Genomic DNA, 20,172 nt, shown 5'->3' with positions numbered 1-20,172 from the left:
AAGAAATGCAACCTGTGATAAACAAGCTGCTACCACAGCAACCTGGCAACCAGGATGGGGACGTAGCAACGTTTATCTACTCTGTCGTCCAAATATGGTCACTTCCTGTTTAAATGACGACGGCTAAAATGCCGAATTTCAAGCTTCAAAAAGTTAGTCGAAAAACAATTGAGTGACGACAATGTAGTCTGTGTTGTTTTTATAATCTATGGTTTAACCATGTTCGCCAATTTAGTTTAGCTTGTTAGCATGCTAACGCTTGCTAAGTAGCCGTGATAAGTGTTGCTGCTTATTTGAATTTAGCTAGTTTTTTAGGTATTACATTATAAACCAAATTATGTAACAAATTAACACCTTAATCTGATGATAATGATAGATGTCAGGACAGAGGATAACAAATAAGATTCTAACTCATCCTGAGGTAAACATTAATGTGTAAACCAAGCTTTATATGTATATATTCTAAGCCTAGTTGTTGGGACATCTCACTTTCAACCAGAAATGTCAACCTCATGATGGTGCTGAAGAAAATATCAAGGGATTGCTAAGTCAGAAGGATTTATCTTTTGGGGATTGTGAATGTCTGCCATGAATTCATCCTATAGTTGCTTAAATATTTCAGTCTTGACCAAAATAATGGACCGACTGGGCTCGAGCTGCTTGTTTTCCTGGTTATGTAATCAGATGGCCATATTAAATGATGCCTTCATTGGAGGAAATATCTTGCCTGATACATACTACATACCATACACTGCAAATCATGAATGTTTTCTTGTTGGTGTTATTATTCTATTGTAGGGATTCAGCATGCATGACTGTTCCTCTTCTGGTAGACTTCTCCTCTGCAGAGATGACGGCCATTGTTGGTGAGAGGATTTCACCCGCTGACGCCTCCTGGCACAGACGTCAGTCTCGTCGTAGGTTAGTGTGACAGAGTCTTTGTCTCGCTGAGGTTTATTTCTAGAGCGTGTGTACTTAGGTGCTCACAGATCAGGGCTGTGTTGTCTTTTCCTTTCAGTGTTGTCGCTGAACCTATCATATTTTCTTAAGGCATGTGCTTAAACAGAATAACAGACCACAAGAAAGCTTTACTGTTACAAGTAACACCAACCATAATGTTCAAATTGCTCCATCAAGGGGAATTTAAATTAGCGCGAACCATAAAATCTTATCGAGTAGCTTCAAGGTAGTGCAATATAAGATAAAAAACAAACTACCACATAATCCACCTCTTTATTATCAGTTTGTGCTTTAAAATAATGAGCTTCTCAGAACTATGATGGGTTTGTCTCAGGTGTCGCCACTGGTATAATTGCATAATACAGTCTTAACACAGTGAATGTTTCCTCACTAAATATAGCAGTTACATCACCTCGAACTGTCTTCCTAACAAAAACACAATTGATTTAACGGCTTAGTGAAGGCTTGAGATGACTGTGTCATGAGAGGACGTCTCTGGATGCTGGTCAACTGTGGAAATCGGGCGTCTTACTTACAGCAGCTCGGTTATTAAGGTGGAAAACCATCTTAAAGTAGGCGGAGTGTAGAGACAAAAAGCAGCAACACAATGTGTTAATTGTAAATGGTCTAGCATGGACGGAGAAGCCGTAAAAATATTGCTGTAAAAAGAATCCAATAATCTGAAAATGGATGATAAATTCAACATGAGGTTACTGTCAAAGTTTCAGCTACTGTCCATATATTACGACCGTAAAAACATCTAAACAGCTCATTGATGTGTTCCACACATTACCAACACTATGACGATCGTATAATAAAAGAAATGGATGGTTTGGGATGTTTGCCAGAACATCCCGAGTTTCCTTTTATTTTGACTTCTTAAGAACCGGCTCAACAATCTTCTGTCCGGTGAGGAAGTGCCACACGCCGCCTCGGTAGAACTCGTTTCCAAATGTGTACTGGAGAGCGTTGAAGATGGGATTTAACTTTGCGACAACCGGAAGCACCTGCAGAAACAACAGAAGAGTACTTGATCTTAAGAACAGTTTTTTATTACAGCTTGGCTTTTAAAGTTTCACACCAAAGTTCCTATAAAGAGCGTGTGTTCATGTGAGTGTTCAAGTTATCGGACAGGTTGTAAACAAGCTGAAATTCCAGCTGGATTATTCAGATTTATTTTGGAAGTTACACTGAATTTGAGTGCACCAGAAATGTCCATAAAATCCCTCACAGCACAGGGAAACACTGCATGTACCCGATGTAGTAGATCAAAGTTCAACCAAGACTTGAGTGACTGTCATTCTTTTCTTGCATAAAACCTGGAGCTTTATTTAAATCTTGTGTTCTTTTAAACAACAAATTTAGATCTTTGTAGCTGATTTTTGTGACCACAATGTTATAACCTCTCATAGGAATAATGGCAACATAACAGCTAAATTGTCATGAACAGAGTTAGCCTTTAGATTTAGACCTCAAGAAGATTTTGTTCCACATGTTTCCATCATTCTATCTGTATTTCCCCCACAAACTGTGATTGAAAGAAACCAAACAGATGCTCACCATCCTGAGTTTCGGAGATACGAGCTTGGCGTTCTCAAAGCAGGCGTAGATACACATGAGGACGTAGGGACCCCAGCACATCAGCAACACCCTCAGAGGTAAACTGGTGTTAAACTGAAAGACAAAAGTTAATGTGTTACAACTGTAATTGGGGTGTTCACCCAGACACACAAAAAAACCCCCACTAAAACACATAGAGCAAGGCTAGCTGTTCGCCACTGTCTCCAGCTTTTATGCTAAGCTAAAGCTAAGGTTATGGCCTTCTGGCTGAAGCTTCATATTTACTGCAGAAACATGAGAGTGGTACTGAGCTTATATCTCTTGAAAAGAAAGCTCATAACTGTAACCCCAAATGTCAAACTATTCCTTTAACAATCAAGCTACTTTTCCACTTTGTCACTTATCACTGTTCAGTCTTTTTGCACATTTTTTTTGGTAGCAAACTATCTATTACGAGTCAAATTCAACACAAACATTAGCTGGATAAAATAGCAGCCATTGTTAATGTGTTCCTTAGACATGTTGGAGGCAGCATTGTGTTTCTGTTTGTCTTAATATAACAAACACAGTGTACTTCAGGAACAGCTAAAACAAATCTAATTTTATATCAAATTAAAAAGACAAAAAAAGTGTAGTGTTCCTTTAGGTGTGATTTAAAGAATATTGCAGCACATGTACCCTGTAGTGATGGATCTTCTTAAAGTGTCTGTAGATGGCATCGTAACATGACCACATGGTATAAGCTGGGAACATCAGGTAGAGCACCACCAGAGTTAGCATATAGGTCATATAGTCCCTGTGGAAGAGGAATAAATAGGAAAATAATATAAAACAGGCTTTAAATATTTGTCAAAGTGCTATGATAGCTTTGTAGATTTCATACAGATGTACCTGTCCCCTTTGGTGTAGTCCAGCGTGCAGCAGGTCTTCATGGGCTCAAAGTCAAAGACGCCCCATCCCATGAGAGGAACCGCAGCCCAGAAGATGGACAGGATCCAGATGATGCTGCACATGGTCAGAGTAGTGCTCCAGAACAGCTTCTGTCCTGCAGAATAAAAGCAAGATTTAAGGATAAGAAAAGTTAGTATATTAGGATATTCATTGTTTAGATGCAGCTATTTTTGGTTCTTTTGACTGCTTTTTACCAAACCCAAAGCAGCTGTAACAGAATCTAAATGCCTGAAGCGTTATTTCTTACAACTCTAAAGAAACTAATAAGATGGTTTCAAGTATTTGGATTAGTATTTTCCCAAAGATCGCTGTAGTTTAACCATTAACTTTCAATTTAAAATGTATAATTACATAAAACGCTACTTATATCTATTTTTTCAGCCACTTCAGGGCAACCTGTAAATACTATAAATTGACCTGTTACCACAATATAAAGTTACCACGATAGAAGTGAAATGGTGATGGTAGCTTAAACTTAGTAGTTTTACCTTTATATCAGGTTCTTAACTGACTTGAATATTATTAGGAGGTATTGGTGCTTTATGAAGGACTATATTTTGATCCTCTGCCCTGTGAGTTGACCTTTACTCTACTCACTCGTTAGTACTGGGGAAATGTTGTACTCACTGGTGCAGTACTGGTGATATCTGTCCCAGCCGATGGTGGCTAAGAAGCTGATGGACGCCAGTATCGATACCATCCCCTGAAAACCGTGATAGTTACATCCCTCTACTCCGAATGGCCAATATCTAGAAAACATGAGTCAGACTCAGAGAGATGTGGTCTAAACCCAGCATTAAGAACAGTGTTATTCAGTGACATCATCACTCAGAATCAGATCAGATCGGATGAATGGTTTTACACCTCGGCTGAGTGTCAGCTTTAGAGCAAAGCAATACTTGAAACACTTCATGATAGGTTGCTTTTAACACCAGTCTACATCCTGATGACGTCAAATCTGACAGCAAAGTTAAAAAGTACAAAAAGTAATCTATGAAAAAAATGTCTTATTTTTGTAATCACGAAGATGTCTCTCCCCAATGCCAAAGGCTGGGTTTAAATAAAGTCAGCTGCTGAACCGCCAGAGGCTCCTAGGTTGAAATCCTTCTGTGTTAATTGAATACATTGCAGGTTTGTTAAATATTGAATGCATCACTTAAGCACACTATAAACTGCAATAATTGGGCCTTTTAGGCAATACTTCTAATAACAACCGATCTTGGGACTTGGGAGTTAAAATGTCGGTTTGAGGCCTCATTATTTCAGCACATTGTTCTTTCATTGTTTCATTTTACTAAATGGATTTGTGCTTACACAATACGAACATTAAACACAGAGCAGGGAGGAAATGAGGGGGGTCCCCAGGGCGGTGCTGGTGGGTTAATCCGGCCCTGCTGATGCCCAGCTCGGGCATCACTAAATACAATATGTGAGGGATTTAAACCGGGAATAGAAAATATTTTAAGTTGCTACATTTCAATTAGAATCCTGTTAAGTAACGTCCAGCAACGTGAACTTTACACACTGAATAAAGTGGATTACCGATTGGATTATGAAACCCAAAAGGCTTATTAGGCTTGTGCCACCTATTGGATAATATTAAACACTAAATAAGCTTTTTTCCTTTTTTATTATAGATTGCAGAGAAAGTTGTAGAACCCCACCATGATGGAAAAAGTGCCTGTGGGTGTAAAACACACTGTAAGAATTCAAGTGTCTTCTGCTTCATACCTGAGATAGCTTGCATACGCAGCTATGAGTCCGTTAATATTCAAACTGAGGTCAGCCACAGCGAGATTGAACACAAAGAAGTTACTGGGAGTCCTCATCTCCTTCACCCTGAGGTAAGACATGATGCTGATGACATTGAGGAAGAATCCCAGCATGCCTGAAAGTGAACAAAGAACAGAAATGTTCCTTTAATTTCATTTATCACCTGTTTTCAGTCTCAATTTATTAGCACTGTGTTATCAACATAATAACTAAAATATTCTACATTTACATGTTTTTTTACTGCTATAAGAAGTCAACAATTTAAGTTTAGAGTATACTAATTCAGTATTAACACTATATTATTAGCATAAATATTTAGTTTAAAAATAATCCTAATTTCAACTTCACATATAGAGAAGCAAAATTAAAAGTTGGATTATCGTAGTTGGATTTTAATAATTTACGGTGCTTTTACTTTGTAAACAAATGCTTTTAGAGGTTACTGTCCCTTTAAATCTGGAACAAACATCCTTTGTGAACGCTCCACTTACCTCCCACAAGCAGCGCGGTTCCGAAAGTAAACATGTCAAACTCCGTGAATCCCTCCGGTAACGTATACGCTGCCATGTTGAAATGCACAAGTTACACTTTACACTGAAAGTCCTTTTCCCCTGATGTGTGTCGAACCACCGTCTCCTGCAAAATGACGCTTTATAAAGGCCCTTTCACGTGAAAAGGCATCAAGAGACTAATCTTAATAAACCCCTCTTTCTATCCCCTGAAGAATGTCCTAACGAGCCCACTTCCTGCAAACTTCCTGCAACTTTGTGACCGACGAAAGTTGCGCGTGAACTGCGCAGCTGTCGAAAGGTTTGTCGAGACGAGGCTCAGATGTGAATTTTGTGAATTTGAGTAAATTTGGGCTTCGGCCAGAAACGCATACAAATCTTTGCCTCAACTCAACTAATTGGCCTGCTTTATACAGCTGGCGGTGCTTATGTTATTGTGAGAGATAAGAAAGGAGAGTGGGAACATGGGAAATGTTGTTTTTACCTAGGTAATTGATAGGCTTGATTTTTAGAGGCGGTAATGAGGAAATGTGAGACAGTTGTTCAGTCCCACGAAGCAAATCACTTACCTCTTAAAGATATAATAAACTAGCTAAACTTACTGCTTGATAGAGCTAAAAATATAAGCCTCTGTAGGTTATGCTAATAGTTGTTGTAGGCTAATCAAGTGAGTTAACCAGGGCTGTTGACGTAGTATGACGGAGAAAACAGTTTGAGAAATCTATCCACCAAACCATGGTAATATTTTTGCTTTTCTTGACATAAAAATATATTTATAGAAGCCTCATATGCTGCGCCGACAGTTTGAATGTAAGTAAAGACACTTTACAGAGTACTGTTCACAAAGTCTCTAAATCGACATCCTCTGTGTAAACTGTGCAAACTAAAACTTCCTTAGCTCATCAGCTATACAACTTTTTCCAATTGCATCTATTTATTCCCACATTTATTCTAACTGCCATTATAAATCAGCAGTGTAAGACTTTGCACTCCTGCCACACCTGCATGTGCCTTTCTACGCTATTTCCCTTTTTCTGTAGTGTACGATTTTATTCATAAGCTTTGTAGAGAAAAATTTCCATTGTCTTGTAACAAGTTTGGTGGTTACAAAAGCTTAGCTGCAGTGACAAAAGGACTTGGAGTTGCCTTTAAGTAACTAAACATTATTTTTCTACCTTTTAACTGAGGCTAATGAGTTTAGGTGTAGAATCCATAAACGGTTAAGGCTGAGAACCAAGGTCCAAGGAGTTTACATCTTTATCTGTCTTGAGCAGCTCACCAAACATAACCACCATATAAAATCAACTATTTTTAACACTGGTGACATTTGGGGAGAGTCTGTTCATACCGCTAATCTGTTCACAGATTACAACAAACTCATTAAATATAAAGTATTGTAGCTCCCAGTGGACGTGTAACAGCCTGTTTCTCAAACTGCCCATATTTTCACATATTACTGAAAGCTCGGCGCACGTCCAGTCACAGACCTCCTCACATTCAGCCAGATAAAGAGCTGAAGCGTTGATATCTAACAGATATCAATTGTGTGTGTATGCTTCCTTCAATGACAACATGAGGAGAAACGCGTGTGTGTTTGTCAGAAGCCGAGGGTGCAACGTGAAGCAGCAGATTTGCACAATGCAAAGATTCAATAAAGCAATCTGTTAATCTACAGCAGCTGAGTGTGATGGATAAAGAGCTGCTCTATAACATGAATGTAGTGGATTTATCAGCTGCTGTAGCTTGTAATCTTTGTTTAAGAGGTTTGTATTGTATTTTCATGAACTCTGCACACTGGGTCAACAAACTACAGACATGCCACACTTTTTTACATGAAAGTTTAGCAATATAATAACACTTGTCACCGTGGAACAAAGCTGTCCTCTCGAGCTATAGGAGTAAAACCCACAACTATAACTGATCAAAGTTTCATGTCTGTCATAATCTATTGCAGAGCGTTTGCAGCCCTGCAGTGTGTGCACATTAATATGTTGGCTAACAGTTAATTACATCATCCTAATCTGCTGCTTTCACAATGAAACAAAGGTTTCACTGTGGAACTGTATTTGTCTCGACAGACTCAAATGATCAGGAGCGAGATAGGAAACACTGAAACAGAAATGTTTCTGTTTATTTCGGTAAAAGTAATTTAGTACATTTACTCAAATATTGTACTTAAATGTATCGTTTAGCATGAAAGAGATATTCTGTTCTTGATCTGACTGCATTTGATGCTTCTTTGCTTAAACATTTAATTTGTATGAAAAATCTAAATGTGTTTGTACAATTTTCAGGTCCTTTTTCTAGTATTCAAATTCTATGCTTCCCTTTAAAGCACATAATTATATTTAACATACATACAAGTATGTAATTACATATATTTCATATGGTATGTTTATGATATTTATAGGACTTTATCGACATTTCAGAAAGAAATTTTGTTCTTTTTACTCATCACAACATCTTTGGTTACTTTTAAGATAAAGATTTAACATGGGAAACGCATGCTAAGCCTATTCAAAGATGCTCTTCACTATAAACTAACCTGTTTATTACAAAGTACTACATGAAGTAGTCAAATTCAATTATACAATTGATTATCTAATCAGATTTTACTCTAATACTTTCAGTACATTTTTCTGATCATACTTTTCCTACATACTGAACTTTTATGTAATAAACATTTTTAATGCGAGACATTTACACTGAAGTATGATTAGACTGTTAATTCTTTTGTTTAAGGTCGTAATACTTTTACTAGTAAAGGAATTTAAAAACTGCTTAAATTATTTAAGTATTTTCCTTTAATTCCAGGATCAAATTTAGGGGTCGGGGGATATAGGAACTCTCATTAACTATGCCAGGGAAGAATTACATTTATTTATTGCAAATCCCTTTTTTTTGCTACTTTTTCAGAGGCCGTGTTTGAATGTAGCTTGTGACGACGCATCCACCCCGTCCCCACCCACCGAGGTCAGGGACAGATGCAGGGTAGGAGGTTTGTCCCAGGTCTTGCTGATTTCATTCAGGACAAACCTGCCGAAGGAAATGGAACAAAGATGTATTAATACGAGACAGAGAGATCAATGGATTAAAGGATTTGATCCTGCCGGGCAGTCAGATCTTTAAACCTCTGCACCTGTGGAAAACCATCAGAGACCGCGACAGCATGTCGGTCATTCATGAAGTGTGTCACACGCAGAAACAGACTTTAATTTGTGAAGCAGAAGACAATGAGTGCAGGTTAATATGATTTACACAAGTGTCTGGATTGAGTTTGAATCTATATGATCGCAATAAAAGAAAAGATACTTTATATAGTATTTAAACAAAGTGATTGACTTCATTGGTTACATAGTGTTGCCAAGCAACGGCTCAAATCTGATCTCATGTTTCTGCTCTAATAACAATAAGGTGAGTGACACAATATAAGTAAATACAGGTTACGACTCTACACCGCCATCTAGTGGTTATTTGTAGCTAAAATCCAGCCATCATATACGGTCTGTTTATGTATTAAACATTTCACCAACATCAAAATTACCGTAGTTTAAGGTAAACAAATAAGTGATTTAAAATTATTGCTAAACTTTAGAACATTTTTTTCATATCAGATTTTAAAGTGTTTTTTGTTTTATAGATGTAATGTCGGTGAGGAGGCCTCTATCAATCTTAGTCTATTTATTACAAGATTTAGCCAATGATGTTTCTTTAAATAGATTGAGGCAAAATAAAATCATATTTATCTAAAACAAAATGAGTAAATTAAATGTAAAACTGTCCATGAATTCTCGACATTAAAATCTTTCTACATGGTAAACATGTTTCGGATATACCCGAGTGTTTACTACGTGCAGGTAGGTTTAGGGATTCCGTTGTGTCCTCCTGCAGCCTCCTCTAATTTTTTTATCGTCTCCATAATTAACCGTCCAATTAGCCATTGGAAAGAACTCCCCTGAGAATAAAAGTGAAAACTATGCAGCCTATCAGCTCTCAGGAAGCAATAGCCTAATCGTGTGAATGAAAATAACCCAAGTCCTTCACTAATCCCTGCCTATCCTTTTTATCTGAGGATTCAGACCAGGCAGAGCAGTATGGAGCTGTGAGCCTGCAAACCACCACCATGCATCCGATGCCCCGTTAGACCGAGCTGTAGCGCACTTTTTTTATTAGTAGTTTAGCTGCATAGAGTTTAGGAGCCTGCAGACGAGAAGATGAGTCGACATTTAAACGCTGCTTTTTGTTGGGCTTTAGTTTTTCTTCCTGTGCTGAGCAGCTCATGTCCTGCACAGTGCAGCTGCTTCTTCCACAAACTAAGCGATGGATCAAAAGCAAGGTAAATACGAGGTTTTTTTAATGCAATTGTTACGATCTTTTTTCTCATATCATTTTCTTATTTCATTTCTTATTTTGTGAGGTGTGTCGAATTTGATTTTTTAAGCACAGCTTTCTTCTGTTTAGTCACTATGTATAGTGGAGGATTAACTTGGAGTTGCCGTTTAATCTCCTTTCCTTGTTACTGCACAATAGACCTACTACGTTTCTTCTCAAATAAAAGCTGCGCTATGTTCTTCTTTATTCAAATAATAGCAGAAATATATATTTGTTTTTTTTACTAAATTCCTTCTCAAAACAACTACATTTCTTAAAAAGCTTAAATTTAGCTCCTTTTAATAATTTATTTGTGATTGTTTTCTTGCAGGAGTGTTCTGTGCAACGATCCAGAGATTACTGTGGTTCCTCCAAATTTTCCCATCGACACGTCGAAGCTGCGCATCGAAAAGACAGCAATCACACGGATTTCAAGTGACAACTTCCACTACCTCAACCAGCTGGAGTTTCTGTGGATGTCTTTTAATTCGCTGAACTCGCTCAGTGTCGACAGTTTCCGAGGTCTTAACAACCTGGATGAGCTCCGTCTGGATGGCAACTCCCTCACCTCCTTTCCCTGGGAGTCTCTCACTGACATGCCAAACCTGAGGCTGCTCGACCTGCACAACAACAAGATCTCCACCATCCCTGCTGAAGCCATCGTGTACATTAAAAATATCACATATCTGGACTTATCCAGCAACAGTTTGAACACCGTTCCTGCTGACGTTCTCACAATGTGGCTGAGTGTGAAGCCACCCCAGGACACCGATTCTTCAAAACTAATTCTCGGTGAGGATCAAGCTGTGACATATTAGGAAACGGGAACACTTTCATTCTAAGCTGCCTTGCATGACGGCCAGTTCTCTTACACCAGAAGAAGTTAGGGATTAGTCTAATTATAGTTATTGTGTGTCAAGTTGTCAGACTAATTCTATTTATTTTAACTCACTGCCAGACATACTTGGACTTAGAGTTGTTGGAGTTGTGTGATGTTAAAATGTACTGGATGGTTCAAACAAAAGATCATCTGAGGATTATTTATTTCCCCTGACAGCACTGTTTCACGCTTGGTTTCCTCTGCAGGTCTCCATGATAACCCGTGGCTGTGCGACTGCCGGCTGTACGATCTGGTCCAGTTTCAAAAATCCCCATCATCATCCGTGGCTCTTATCGACACCAGGCTGAGGTGCGCTGATCCGGAAAGCTTGTCAGGAGTTCTTTTCACCGAAGCGGAGCTGCAGAGGTGCCAGGGCCCGCGGGTGCACACGGCCGTGGCTCGAGTTCGAAGCTCGCTGGGCAACAACGTCCTGCTGCGCTGTGGCACAGTTGGAGTCCCCATCCCCGAGCTGTCCTGGAGCCGCGCTGATGGCAAGAAAATGAACGGCACTGGTGAGTTCTGATCAGATTCCAGATGTGCTTGGGATAGAACTGTATCTATTTCTGACCAAGTCAAAGTGCCAATGAGATTAAAGTTTTTCTTTTGGTGCCAATCTGCTTAACTCAGTGGATGCCTGCTTTTTTATCTTTCAGTTCAGGAAGAGATTTCAAAGGAGGGGATCATTTGGTCGATTCTGAGTGTGCCTGCAGTCGCCTACCGAGATTCTGGGAAGTATGTGTGCAAAGCGACAAACTTTGTGGGCACTGCGGACGCCATCATCTCTTTGGTGATCACAGATTCCATTCGATCAGAGGAAGCAGGTGGCGGGGTTTCTAAGAGAGCCAGAGGGAAGAAACCTGGTGGCATTGGAAGAGCGGCATACCAGGAGAAACTTATTGCCAGATATGTTCCTCCACCTACCACCACTGCTGCCCAACCCATCATCGAACCTCTCAACGGCAAAGGCGTGACTGGGAAGTACGAGATCGAGAGCTACAGTGTCTCGGACGATGCTTCTCCGGGACGGGGCAAGGCATCAGACCCTCAGAAGCCCATGGATATGCAGCAGGATGCTCTGAGTAACTTAGCGGCCAATGCCTCGTCCTTACAGCAAGCTCCAGAGAAAAGGATAGTGCGTTCGGTGAAAGTGATTGGTGACACTGACCATACTGTGTCTCTGAACTGGCGGGCCCCAACAGCCACAAACACCACAGAATTCAGTGTCTTATATGCTGTATTTGGCGAGAGAGACATGCGTCGAATCAATGTAGGCGCCGGAAAAAATCGGATCACTATTGACGGACTTGTACCAAAGACGAAGTACATTGCTTGTGTTTGCGTCAAAGGCCTGATCCCGAAAAAGGAGCAGTGTGTAATCTTCTCAACAGATGAAGCGGCAAGTGCCAGTGGCACTCAGAAGCTCATTAATGTGGTGGTGATCACGGTGGCGTGTGTGATCGCTGTTCCCCTGACACTGATTGTGTGCTGCGGGGCGATAAAAAAGCGCTGTCAAAAGCTGCTGGGGCGGCAGTCAAAGGAAATTCAAGACTCGTACGTAACGTTCGAGACTCTCGGCCCCGGGGGAAAAGCTAAAGGGATGGAGGGTGAGTATCTGACCAGGCTAAATCCTGATGAGTCCAACAGGCTGCTCTCAGCGAGGTCCAGTGTTGACTCAGAGGCCACAGCCAGGACTGAGGGGCCACCTAACGAGTACTTCTGCTAAAACCAAATGTATGTCACAACCTCCAGAGGATGCACTTTGTTTGAACAGCCTGTGATGTGAATAGATACACCGGTGTCCTCAAAGACTCAGAAGATCCTCTTTTGATGGTTATTAGAGGACACTCATAGCTCTGTCAGCATTGGATGTATGGAATCGTTTTACAGCCTTGTAGGAATCAAAACCACCGTTCATTTGGTGGGCAACAAAAAAGGGAAAATACACACATTGACACAGTTTCAAACTTTACATGTGGTGTAAATGTGTAAAAATAAGCTTTTTTTTAATGTATCATGCACTTTTAAAGGTGATGTTTGGTAGAGGAATATGTCTGGAAACCCAATCACCCGTCTAAAACCCAATCATTTTTTCAAATGTAACCTCTGCACTGTGTAAAAAACCTGTATTTTGAACATCAAGTATGTAGGATAAATATGAACCAGCAGTTAGTAGACTATTTTCTATGTCAGTTTGATGTTACCGTGCCAGGTTTACTGTTGGGTCAGAAACCTTCATTACATTACATTTCACAATGTGTAAATATTTGTCACCTGAAATTTCTGTGTATGTATGAATGTACTGTATACAAATAAATATTTTTATATGGATATGTGTTCTCAAGCTTTGTCTTACATTAGAATATTACTTATTTTGGTCGGTTAGTAGAACATGTACCCCGTGTGAAGAGGCTCAGTATTCGGTGCAGCGGCCTCAGGTTGGAACCCATTCCTCGGCCCTTTGCCTGTCATCCCCCAAACTTTAATATTTCCTGTCTCTCTTCAGCTGTCCTGTCAAAAAAAGGTAAAAATGGCCCAAAAAAATTATCTCTGAGGTATGTGACAAAAAGGTTCTCACACAAGACTCAAGCTGTATTATTCCCAGTGATAGTACGTCATTAGCCGTGCTAGCTGCGTAACTTTGTGGATGGCAAGGTTGGTTTGTTGGTTGGTCGGTCCACCACTTCAGTCAAGAATTGCTAATCAACAGCTATTAGATGCACCTTGGTAAAGATAACCATCTCTGCTTTAAGATGTAGTTTAATGTATTGAAAGCACTTTAAGTAGCTAATAATAGCATGCTAACCCTCTAAACTAAGATGGTTAACATGACAAACCTGCCCAACATTGAAATTATTAATAGGTAACATGACAACGTTAGCATTTACCTCTCCTAAATCCAGTCAACATCTATGCTAGCAAACCAACAATACGGAATAACCACCATTACCATTGGCCCAATACCTGGGATGGCCTTCAAGCCCAACAGCTGATTCATCGCTTTAAGTGTTAAACAAGGATTTTGCCTATAGGAAGGCTCGCCATTGAAATAACTCTATGTAAAGATTGCAGCTACAGCGCTGTACATGTTATCTGTTTTCACACTTGCTTTATGTGCTGATTCTGCTTTTAAAAAAACCTGTGTGGCAAACAGGGTTCAGATTATCGAGGTCAGATTACAGTCCTCTCCAGACATCTGTCTCTTAGTCTCTCTGCAGCCCTCCCTCTCCGTGCTGCTAAGCCTGGCGGGCTACGGCCCACTTAATACAGATCGGCCTCCTGTCATGTCAATGCTTGGGCTTTGTTAGGGGACAATAAATTAAATTCGACTGAGGCAAAGCATTTGGGGGTCATACCTAAAAGCAGATCAACAGTACAATCAAGGGTAACCCACTGAGTCATGATTGAGCTACATCTGTGGTGTGTTTTCTTGCTTTTGATGGGGTCTGACTAAGGTAGATAAAGTGGACCATTGCTATAAATACACCTTTCTTAGTGTGTCTCACATGTCACTCAGTGTCTTAAGCGTTACGTCAAGGCAGATTAAGGTAATAGGCTTTGTTCCATGCAGCCCATGGCCATGTCCTGCCCTTGCAGGCCTATTTCACAAGCTCCTCCAGGAATATGGACGTTCTTCATGTCATATTACGTATCTCTTTTGTATTTTGTCTCATCACCCCTATTTCGTCAACTTGTCTGAATGGTTGCACCTGCAAAGATGATAACTCTGGAAGGTAGGTGGCCACTGATCCTTTCCAAACTCTAAAAGTAGGGCATGTTTTAACCGTAACCTTTTTAGTTAAGTTAAGTTTCACCTGCTAGATTGTAAAGCCTACCCATACATTTGTGCAAATAGCACATAAACATGAGTAGCTGTGAATATAAAATTATTCATTCATTGCCATTAACTTCTTTTGTCTAAACGTATCTCATCTTGTCTCTCTAGGTCTCTGCTTTGTATGGATACCTCCATGAGACATATCCCAGAGGACATCCCACATGATTTGACTAAAATCCGAATCGAAAACTGCCACCTGACCGAGTTACCTCGCGGATCTTTCTCTAAAGTTAGTACCTTGGAGTTCCTCTGGCTGAATTTCAATGAGATCACCCTGATGAATATCAAAAGTTTGGATGGACTGGCTAACCTGACTGAACTCAGGCTACAGGGGAACAAGTTGACCACAGTATCATGGACGGCGTTTCAGGACACACCAAAACTGAAGATTCTGGACTTGAAGCACAATCGTCTAGACGTCCTGCCCGAGCATGCTCTCAGACATTTACCTGCGCTGACCTACTTAGATTTATCCTTCAACCAGCTTAGTGTGATATCAAAAGATGTCTTCCATAATTGGCCTCTTTACCAGAGAGCACAGAAAGAGTGGGGGAAAGAAGGGCTGGTGTCCAATGTGGTTCTTGCGCTACACGACAACCCCTGGTTGTGCGATTGCCGACTCAAAGGCTTTGTTGAATTCATCAAGGGGGTCAGCCCTCCCATCATTCTGATGAACTCTTATATGAAGTGCTCGGGGCCCACCTCAAAGGCTGACAAGTTTTTCCACGAGATCCAGCTAAAAACGTGCATGAAGCCGGTGGCCTCTTCCCCAGAGACTAACATCACTTTACCCCTTGGAGCAAATGCAATACTTTCATGCTTAGTCAAAGCAAGGCCCGTCCCGTCCATTCAGTGGATGTACAGTTTGAAGATTATAAGAGGATTTGCTGGTAAGTTTCTTTTTATGACTGCCATCCATTAAACTGTTGTGATCTGGCGCACTTAGTGTGGTATATCTTCAACATTCAGGCTGCATCTGCTCTATGAAAAGATACAGAATCTATACCGTGTTTAGGGTTTCTGCAATCTTGAAACCCATCGGCTGTTGTCTGACAACAATGTAGCCTCTTGGAGCGACAGTCGATTTTCAGGGCTTCCTGTGTAGCCAGCGGTTCCGATTAAGGACATCAGGTCAAGACTTTCTGTTCCACAGTCCAACTGGCAACTTGAGACGCGAGAGTGGAGTTGGAGTTGAGAGACGACCTCTAAGAGCAGATGGGTTTTGGAAATGCATTACTGACTGTGTTCCTGCTTACAACCAGTGCCCACAGAAATTCTTGTGGACAATACTACTTGGACTAGAAATAGAAACTAGAATGCTTTTGACACCAAAATCAAAAGTCACTTGCCAACAGATTCTGTATTCATATGCAGATATCTGTTAAAACAGATTAGTGTAACTGTTACTGAACCGTTCAGATGCCAACAAGATTTGAATTCAAATCAGCTCTGATGCTTTGTTTTGTCCTTGCAGCTACAGAGACTCACATAGACGAGGAGACAGTCACCACCCAGCTTGTGATCCCCTCTCTACACCTGGCGGACCGAGGACTCTACACCTGCATGGCCAACAACTTCATCGGCAACTCCTCTGTGGGCATCATGGTGGACATCAGCTCCTTGAATTTCTCCTTTCCTCTCCCTCCACCTGTCCCCATGTTGTCATCCGATGAAAATACCTACATTGAAATCCGCATCGCCAAGCAGACGGTTTACGGTATTACCCTGGAGTGGCACACAGCGACTCACAATCCAGCAGAAGACTGGTTCACCATCCACTTTGGCAGGTACGATTCACCCAAAAAGGAGATGATCTACATCGGCCCCGGCATCAACAGCTACTCTGTAGGCGACCTGCTTCCTGTCACCAAATACGAGGTGTGCGTGACCCTGAAGAACCATCCGCCAAGGGAAGGTCAGTGCATCGTGTTCGTGACGGGAAGTGACATCAGTGAGCTGGAGCAAAGAGAGAGGCTCATCCACATTATTGTCATCGTGTGCGCCATGGTGTTGTCCGTGCCGGCCGGCATGTACGCCTGCACTACGGAGGCCAGGTTCAGTTGCGTGGATCGCTGCGTGAAGCTGTGGAAGAGGCGCCGGCAGAGAGACAGAGAGAACCAACAGGGGAGTGAGAGGCAGGGCACCTTCGACAGTCTGCAGGCGAATAGCGAGGAAGGCCTGTGCAGGGACTCGGAGGAACAGCCGAAAAAGAAACGCGAGAAAGGAGGAAGTGCAGCTTATATGTACTAGCATCAAAGTCAAGAAATGTCCAAATGGAAATACTGTCAGTTTTGAGCATAGCCCTGGTTTGTGCTGCTCATGTGTAATCGTCACATTTGTGTCACAGTTTAATAAGAGTTTTTAACAAAACTTACCGCTGTTACGAAAGTATTTCCAAACTTCCAAGGTTGTCATAGACTCTTTGATCTGGATAACAAGATAAATGTTATACTGTTAGCTAATTTGTAACCCTGTTTAATTTTCAGAGAATGACATGTCCCTTTGCTCTTTTGGTTAAACAAGGAAAGTGAAACCAAAACAGACAAATTTAACAGTAGTAAAATTTTGACATTTTGCTTCACTGTACAAATTGAGTAAGGATATACAGTATGTCGTTTCTGGTGGCAGTTTTTTTTTTTTTTTTTTTTGCTGAGAATGAAATATTTTCTGGAATAACCTTTAGAGCCAAGGTGCATTCCCTAAGTTGCCTAGGTTTTTCAAAGATGGCGTGGTTCTATTATTTTTGTTTAAGAAAAAACACAAACATTACAAACTGAGGCTGTTGTAGTCCTCCTATTATTATTATTATTAATTAATAACCTATTATTATTATTATTAATTAATAATAATAATAATAACTTTATTTATATAGCACCTTTAAAAAGAGAATGTTTAACAAGTGCTTTGACAGACAAAACAAAGGCAGGAACTCAGGAGGATTACAGAATACAAAACAGATTTAAGGAACTTTCAACATTAAGGCTAAACAGAGAGTATTCAAAAGAATAAAACTGACAAAACAGGAACAGAGGCATTTCGAGCAATAAGCAATGCAAATTAAGAGAAAAATAAATAAAATAAATAAATAAATAAAAATAAAAGCAATGAAAGACCATAAAAGATTATAAAGAAGACAAAAAAAATAAAAATGAAAAAATAAAAATAAAAAGACGACATTTATTTATATGTGAAGCTATAATCTCACAGTGGAGATGTCTTCTTCCTTATTATAAAGATAATTTGTTATTATAATAATATTGTAAATTGTCATCTTTGTTAATATGTACAAAAAAGATTTCGGCTAAAATGTATTTTTAATATTTTCTAATTTTTTTAACGTTTTGATACCTAATTGAAAAAAACAAATAATCCTGACTAAAAAATGTAAATAATAATTTCTTTGTATATTTTCATGTAAATTTATTGTAAAATTCTCTGAACTCGGATGTAAAAAAGTGTATTTAATAGTGTTTAAAACATGTATTTTTTCATGTTTTTCTTTTCACAGAGGTTACTCTCTTGTATTTGAATGAATTTATGTTTGATGTGGATTAAAATCGACCTCAAGGACAAATGCTGAGACATACTCTGATTTTTTAGCACAATCACACAGAGGATTTGTTACATAAGCGGAGTTCTCCCGAGCATTTATACATACACCCGTAAGCAGATTATAGTGATTTTCCATCTGAATCCTAGTCAGCAGGACATGATATTTCCATTTAATGACAGCTCCAAGCTCACTCTGTCTGTACGCAGTTTGTACAGGCAATCAGAAGATATCTGAAAATTTACAGTTTTTTAACTTAAAACATAATCAGCGCATTGTTTAATGAAAATTACATAGCACTTGTATGTATGTACATGTATTTAAATATGATTGAAAACACATGAATGAAAAGGTGTATATCATAAACATCTATCATAAATATACCTTCTTTACAGTTCACATTTTTAGATCTTTCATTAATTAAGAAGCGACTTAACTGCATTTACAGTTAAAGTAGTTCAGTGGTTCAAAACCAAAGCATCGGGCGCCTCCAAAGAGTCGCAAGACAAATGTGAGGGGTCGTGAAACGATTAATGTGAGAGGAAAGTTCTGAATCTGATTAAGACCATCTCTTTTCTCCTTAACATGTTTCATGTGTTCAGGAGGATCGTCTCTTTACTCAGAGAACCAAGGTTACGTCGGAAAAATACACTGAACAAAAAACACTTTTGTTTTTTGCCCTTTTATTGTGGCCAGCCTAAGGCACACCTGTGCAATAATCATGCTGTCTAATCAGCATCTTGATATGCCACACCTGTGAGGTGGATGGATCATCTCGGCAAAGGAGAAGTGCTCACTAACACAGATTTAGCCAAATTTGTGAACAATATTTGAGAGAAAAAGCCTTTTGTGTACATAGAAAAAGTCTTAGATCTTTGAGTTCAGCTCATGAAAAATGGGAGCAAAAACAAAAGTGTTGCATTTATATTTTTGTTCAGTGTACAAAAATAAAGCTCTGCTGCTAGGGCTGCAACTAACGGTTATTTCATGATTAATTGTTTTGTCCATCAAATGTCAGACAGTTTGGAAATTTACATCTTTGAGTTTCTTCTTTGTCAAACCCACAGTTCAAACACTTTTCATTTACAAAATGACCAAAAAAAAGCAGCAAATATTCTGTAACCTGTAGCTGTAACGAGGAAAAAATTGACATTTTTGCTTAAATTGCAGAAACGATTTTTCAAGTCAGTATATTTGCTTACAAATTTACTTAGAAATACATTTTAATGTAGTTGTTTAATTGTTGCAACTCTCTCTGCCTCACAAATCTGTTTTGTTTTTTTGTATTTTTTTTACGACAGAACAGCGTTAAAAAAAAATATTTGTCAGCTTCTTTAGAATTACATAAAAAAAAAAAAAATCTGTTTAATCTTTGTTTTTTTGTAAAAAGTTGTATAGTTTTATCTCTTTGTACCTTGAAATAAACAATCAGCCCCACTAGAAACGGCTTCATTGTAATGACTTACAAGCTACAGTAAACTAAAACAAATTGTTTTCAACTAAATAAATAAAAAAATGTGGCCACTGGACAAAATGAAACACAGGCGTCATTATTTTCAAATATTTATTCAAAAATCCATACGGTACAAAGACGGTACAAATATCGAAGGACCAAGCAAGTGTGATTGATAATAAAGGTATATAGCTGATGTGAATTTTGTGAAGAATTAAGTGAAGATACAGATATTCATTACAGCAATGAAATTATTGTATTTGCCTTTTAAAGGCATTGAGTAACACTGTGTGTGGACTCTAAATGTTCAACACTGACTCTATATCTACA

At 39.4% G+C, this 20,172-nt stretch overlaps 3 protein-coding genes across 3 annotated transcripts; 2 read left to right on the top strand and 1 right to left on the bottom strand.

Moving 5' to 3' along the window:
* Positions 1-1,214: 1,214 nt before the first annotated feature.
* On the bottom strand, positions 1,215-5,947 carry rgrb (retinal G protein coupled receptor b). Its single transcript, XM_069664903.1, has 7 exons — positions 5,736-5,947; positions 5,203-5,359; positions 4,099-4,220; positions 3,412-3,565; positions 3,199-3,316; positions 2,521-2,634; positions 1,215-1,967 (listed from the first exon to the last, which is right to left on the bottom strand). The coding sequence occupies exons 1-7, from the start codon at positions 5,809-5,811 to the stop codon at positions 1,827-1,829; spliced, it is 882 nt and encodes a 293-aa protein (XP_069521004.1). The 5' UTR covers positions 5,812-5,947; the 3' UTR covers positions 1,215-1,826.
* A 4,020-nt stretch (positions 5,948-9,967) lies between these two features.
* lrit1b (leucine-rich repeat, immunoglobulin-like and transmembrane domains 1b) lies at positions 9,968-12,727 on the top strand. The gene is made up of 4 exons (XM_069664954.1): positions 9,968-10,089; positions 10,456-10,916; positions 11,211-11,516; positions 11,658-12,727. The coding sequence occupies exons 1-4, from the start codon at positions 9,968-9,970 to the stop codon at positions 12,725-12,727; spliced, it is 1,959 nt and encodes a 652-aa protein (XP_069521055.1).
* A 1,898-nt stretch (positions 12,728-14,625) lies between these two features.
* On the top strand, positions 14,626-17,089 carry LOC138593953 (leucine-rich repeat, immunoglobulin-like domain and transmembrane domain-containing protein 2). The gene is made up of 3 exons (XM_069665038.1): positions 14,626-14,735; positions 14,948-15,729; positions 16,314-17,089. Exons 1-3 carry the CDS (start codon positions 14,626-14,628, stop codon positions 17,087-17,089), a joined length of 1,668 nt encoding a protein of 555 aa, XP_069521139.1.
* The last annotated feature ends 3,083 nt before the right edge of the window (positions 17,090-20,172 follow it).

The sequence above is a fragment of the Semicossyphus pulcher genome, unplaced genomic scaffold (assembly GCF_022749685.1).
Source record: "Semicossyphus pulcher isolate SPU_LCO1_2020_fin unplaced genomic scaffold, fSemPul1.0.p SCAF_16, whole genome shotgun sequence".
In the NCBI taxonomy this organism is placed as follows: Eukaryota; Metazoa; Chordata; class Actinopteri; order Labriformes; family Labridae; genus Semicossyphus; species Semicossyphus pulcher.
This window is presented reverse-complemented; position numbering and strand designations above follow the sequence as displayed.

Bases quoted from the DNA above. Each gene is read 5' to 3' on its own strand.
- lrit1b (XM_069664954.1), top strand. From the start codon at position 9,968: ATGAGTCGACATTTAAACGCTGCTTTTTGTTGGGCTTTAGTTTTTCTT. The intron at 10,090-10,455 runs GTAAATACGAGG...GTTTTCTTGCAG, and splicing joins AGCGATGGATCAAAAGCAAG to GAGTGTTCTGTGCAACGATC. The intron at 10,917-11,210 runs GTGAGGATCAAG...TTTCCTCTGCAG, and splicing joins TTCTTCAAAACTAATTCTCG to GTCTCCATGATAACCCGTGG.
- LOC138593953 (XM_069665038.1), top strand. From the start codon at position 14,626: ATGGACGTTCTTCATGTCATATTACGTATCTCTTTTGTATTTTGTCTC. The intron at 14,736-14,947 runs GTAGGTGGCCAC...TTGTCTCTCTAG, and splicing joins AAAGATGATAACTCTGGAAG to GTCTCTGCTTTGTATGGATA. The intron at 15,730-16,313 runs GTAAGTTTCTTT...TTGTCCTTGCAG, and splicing joins GATTATAAGAGGATTTGCTG to CTACAGAGACTCACATAGAC.
- rgrb (XM_069664903.1), bottom strand. From the start codon at position 5,811: ATGGCAGCGTATACGTTACCGGAGGGATTCACGGAGTTTGACATGTTT. The intron at 3,566-4,098 runs GTGAGTACAACA...TTTATTCTGCAG, and splicing joins ATATCACCAGTACTGCACCA to GACAGAAGCTGTTCTGGAGC. The intron at 1,968-2,520 runs GTGAGCATCTGT...TTGTTTCTGCAG, and splicing joins TATCTCCGAAACTCAGGATG to GTGCTTCCGGTTGTCGCAAA.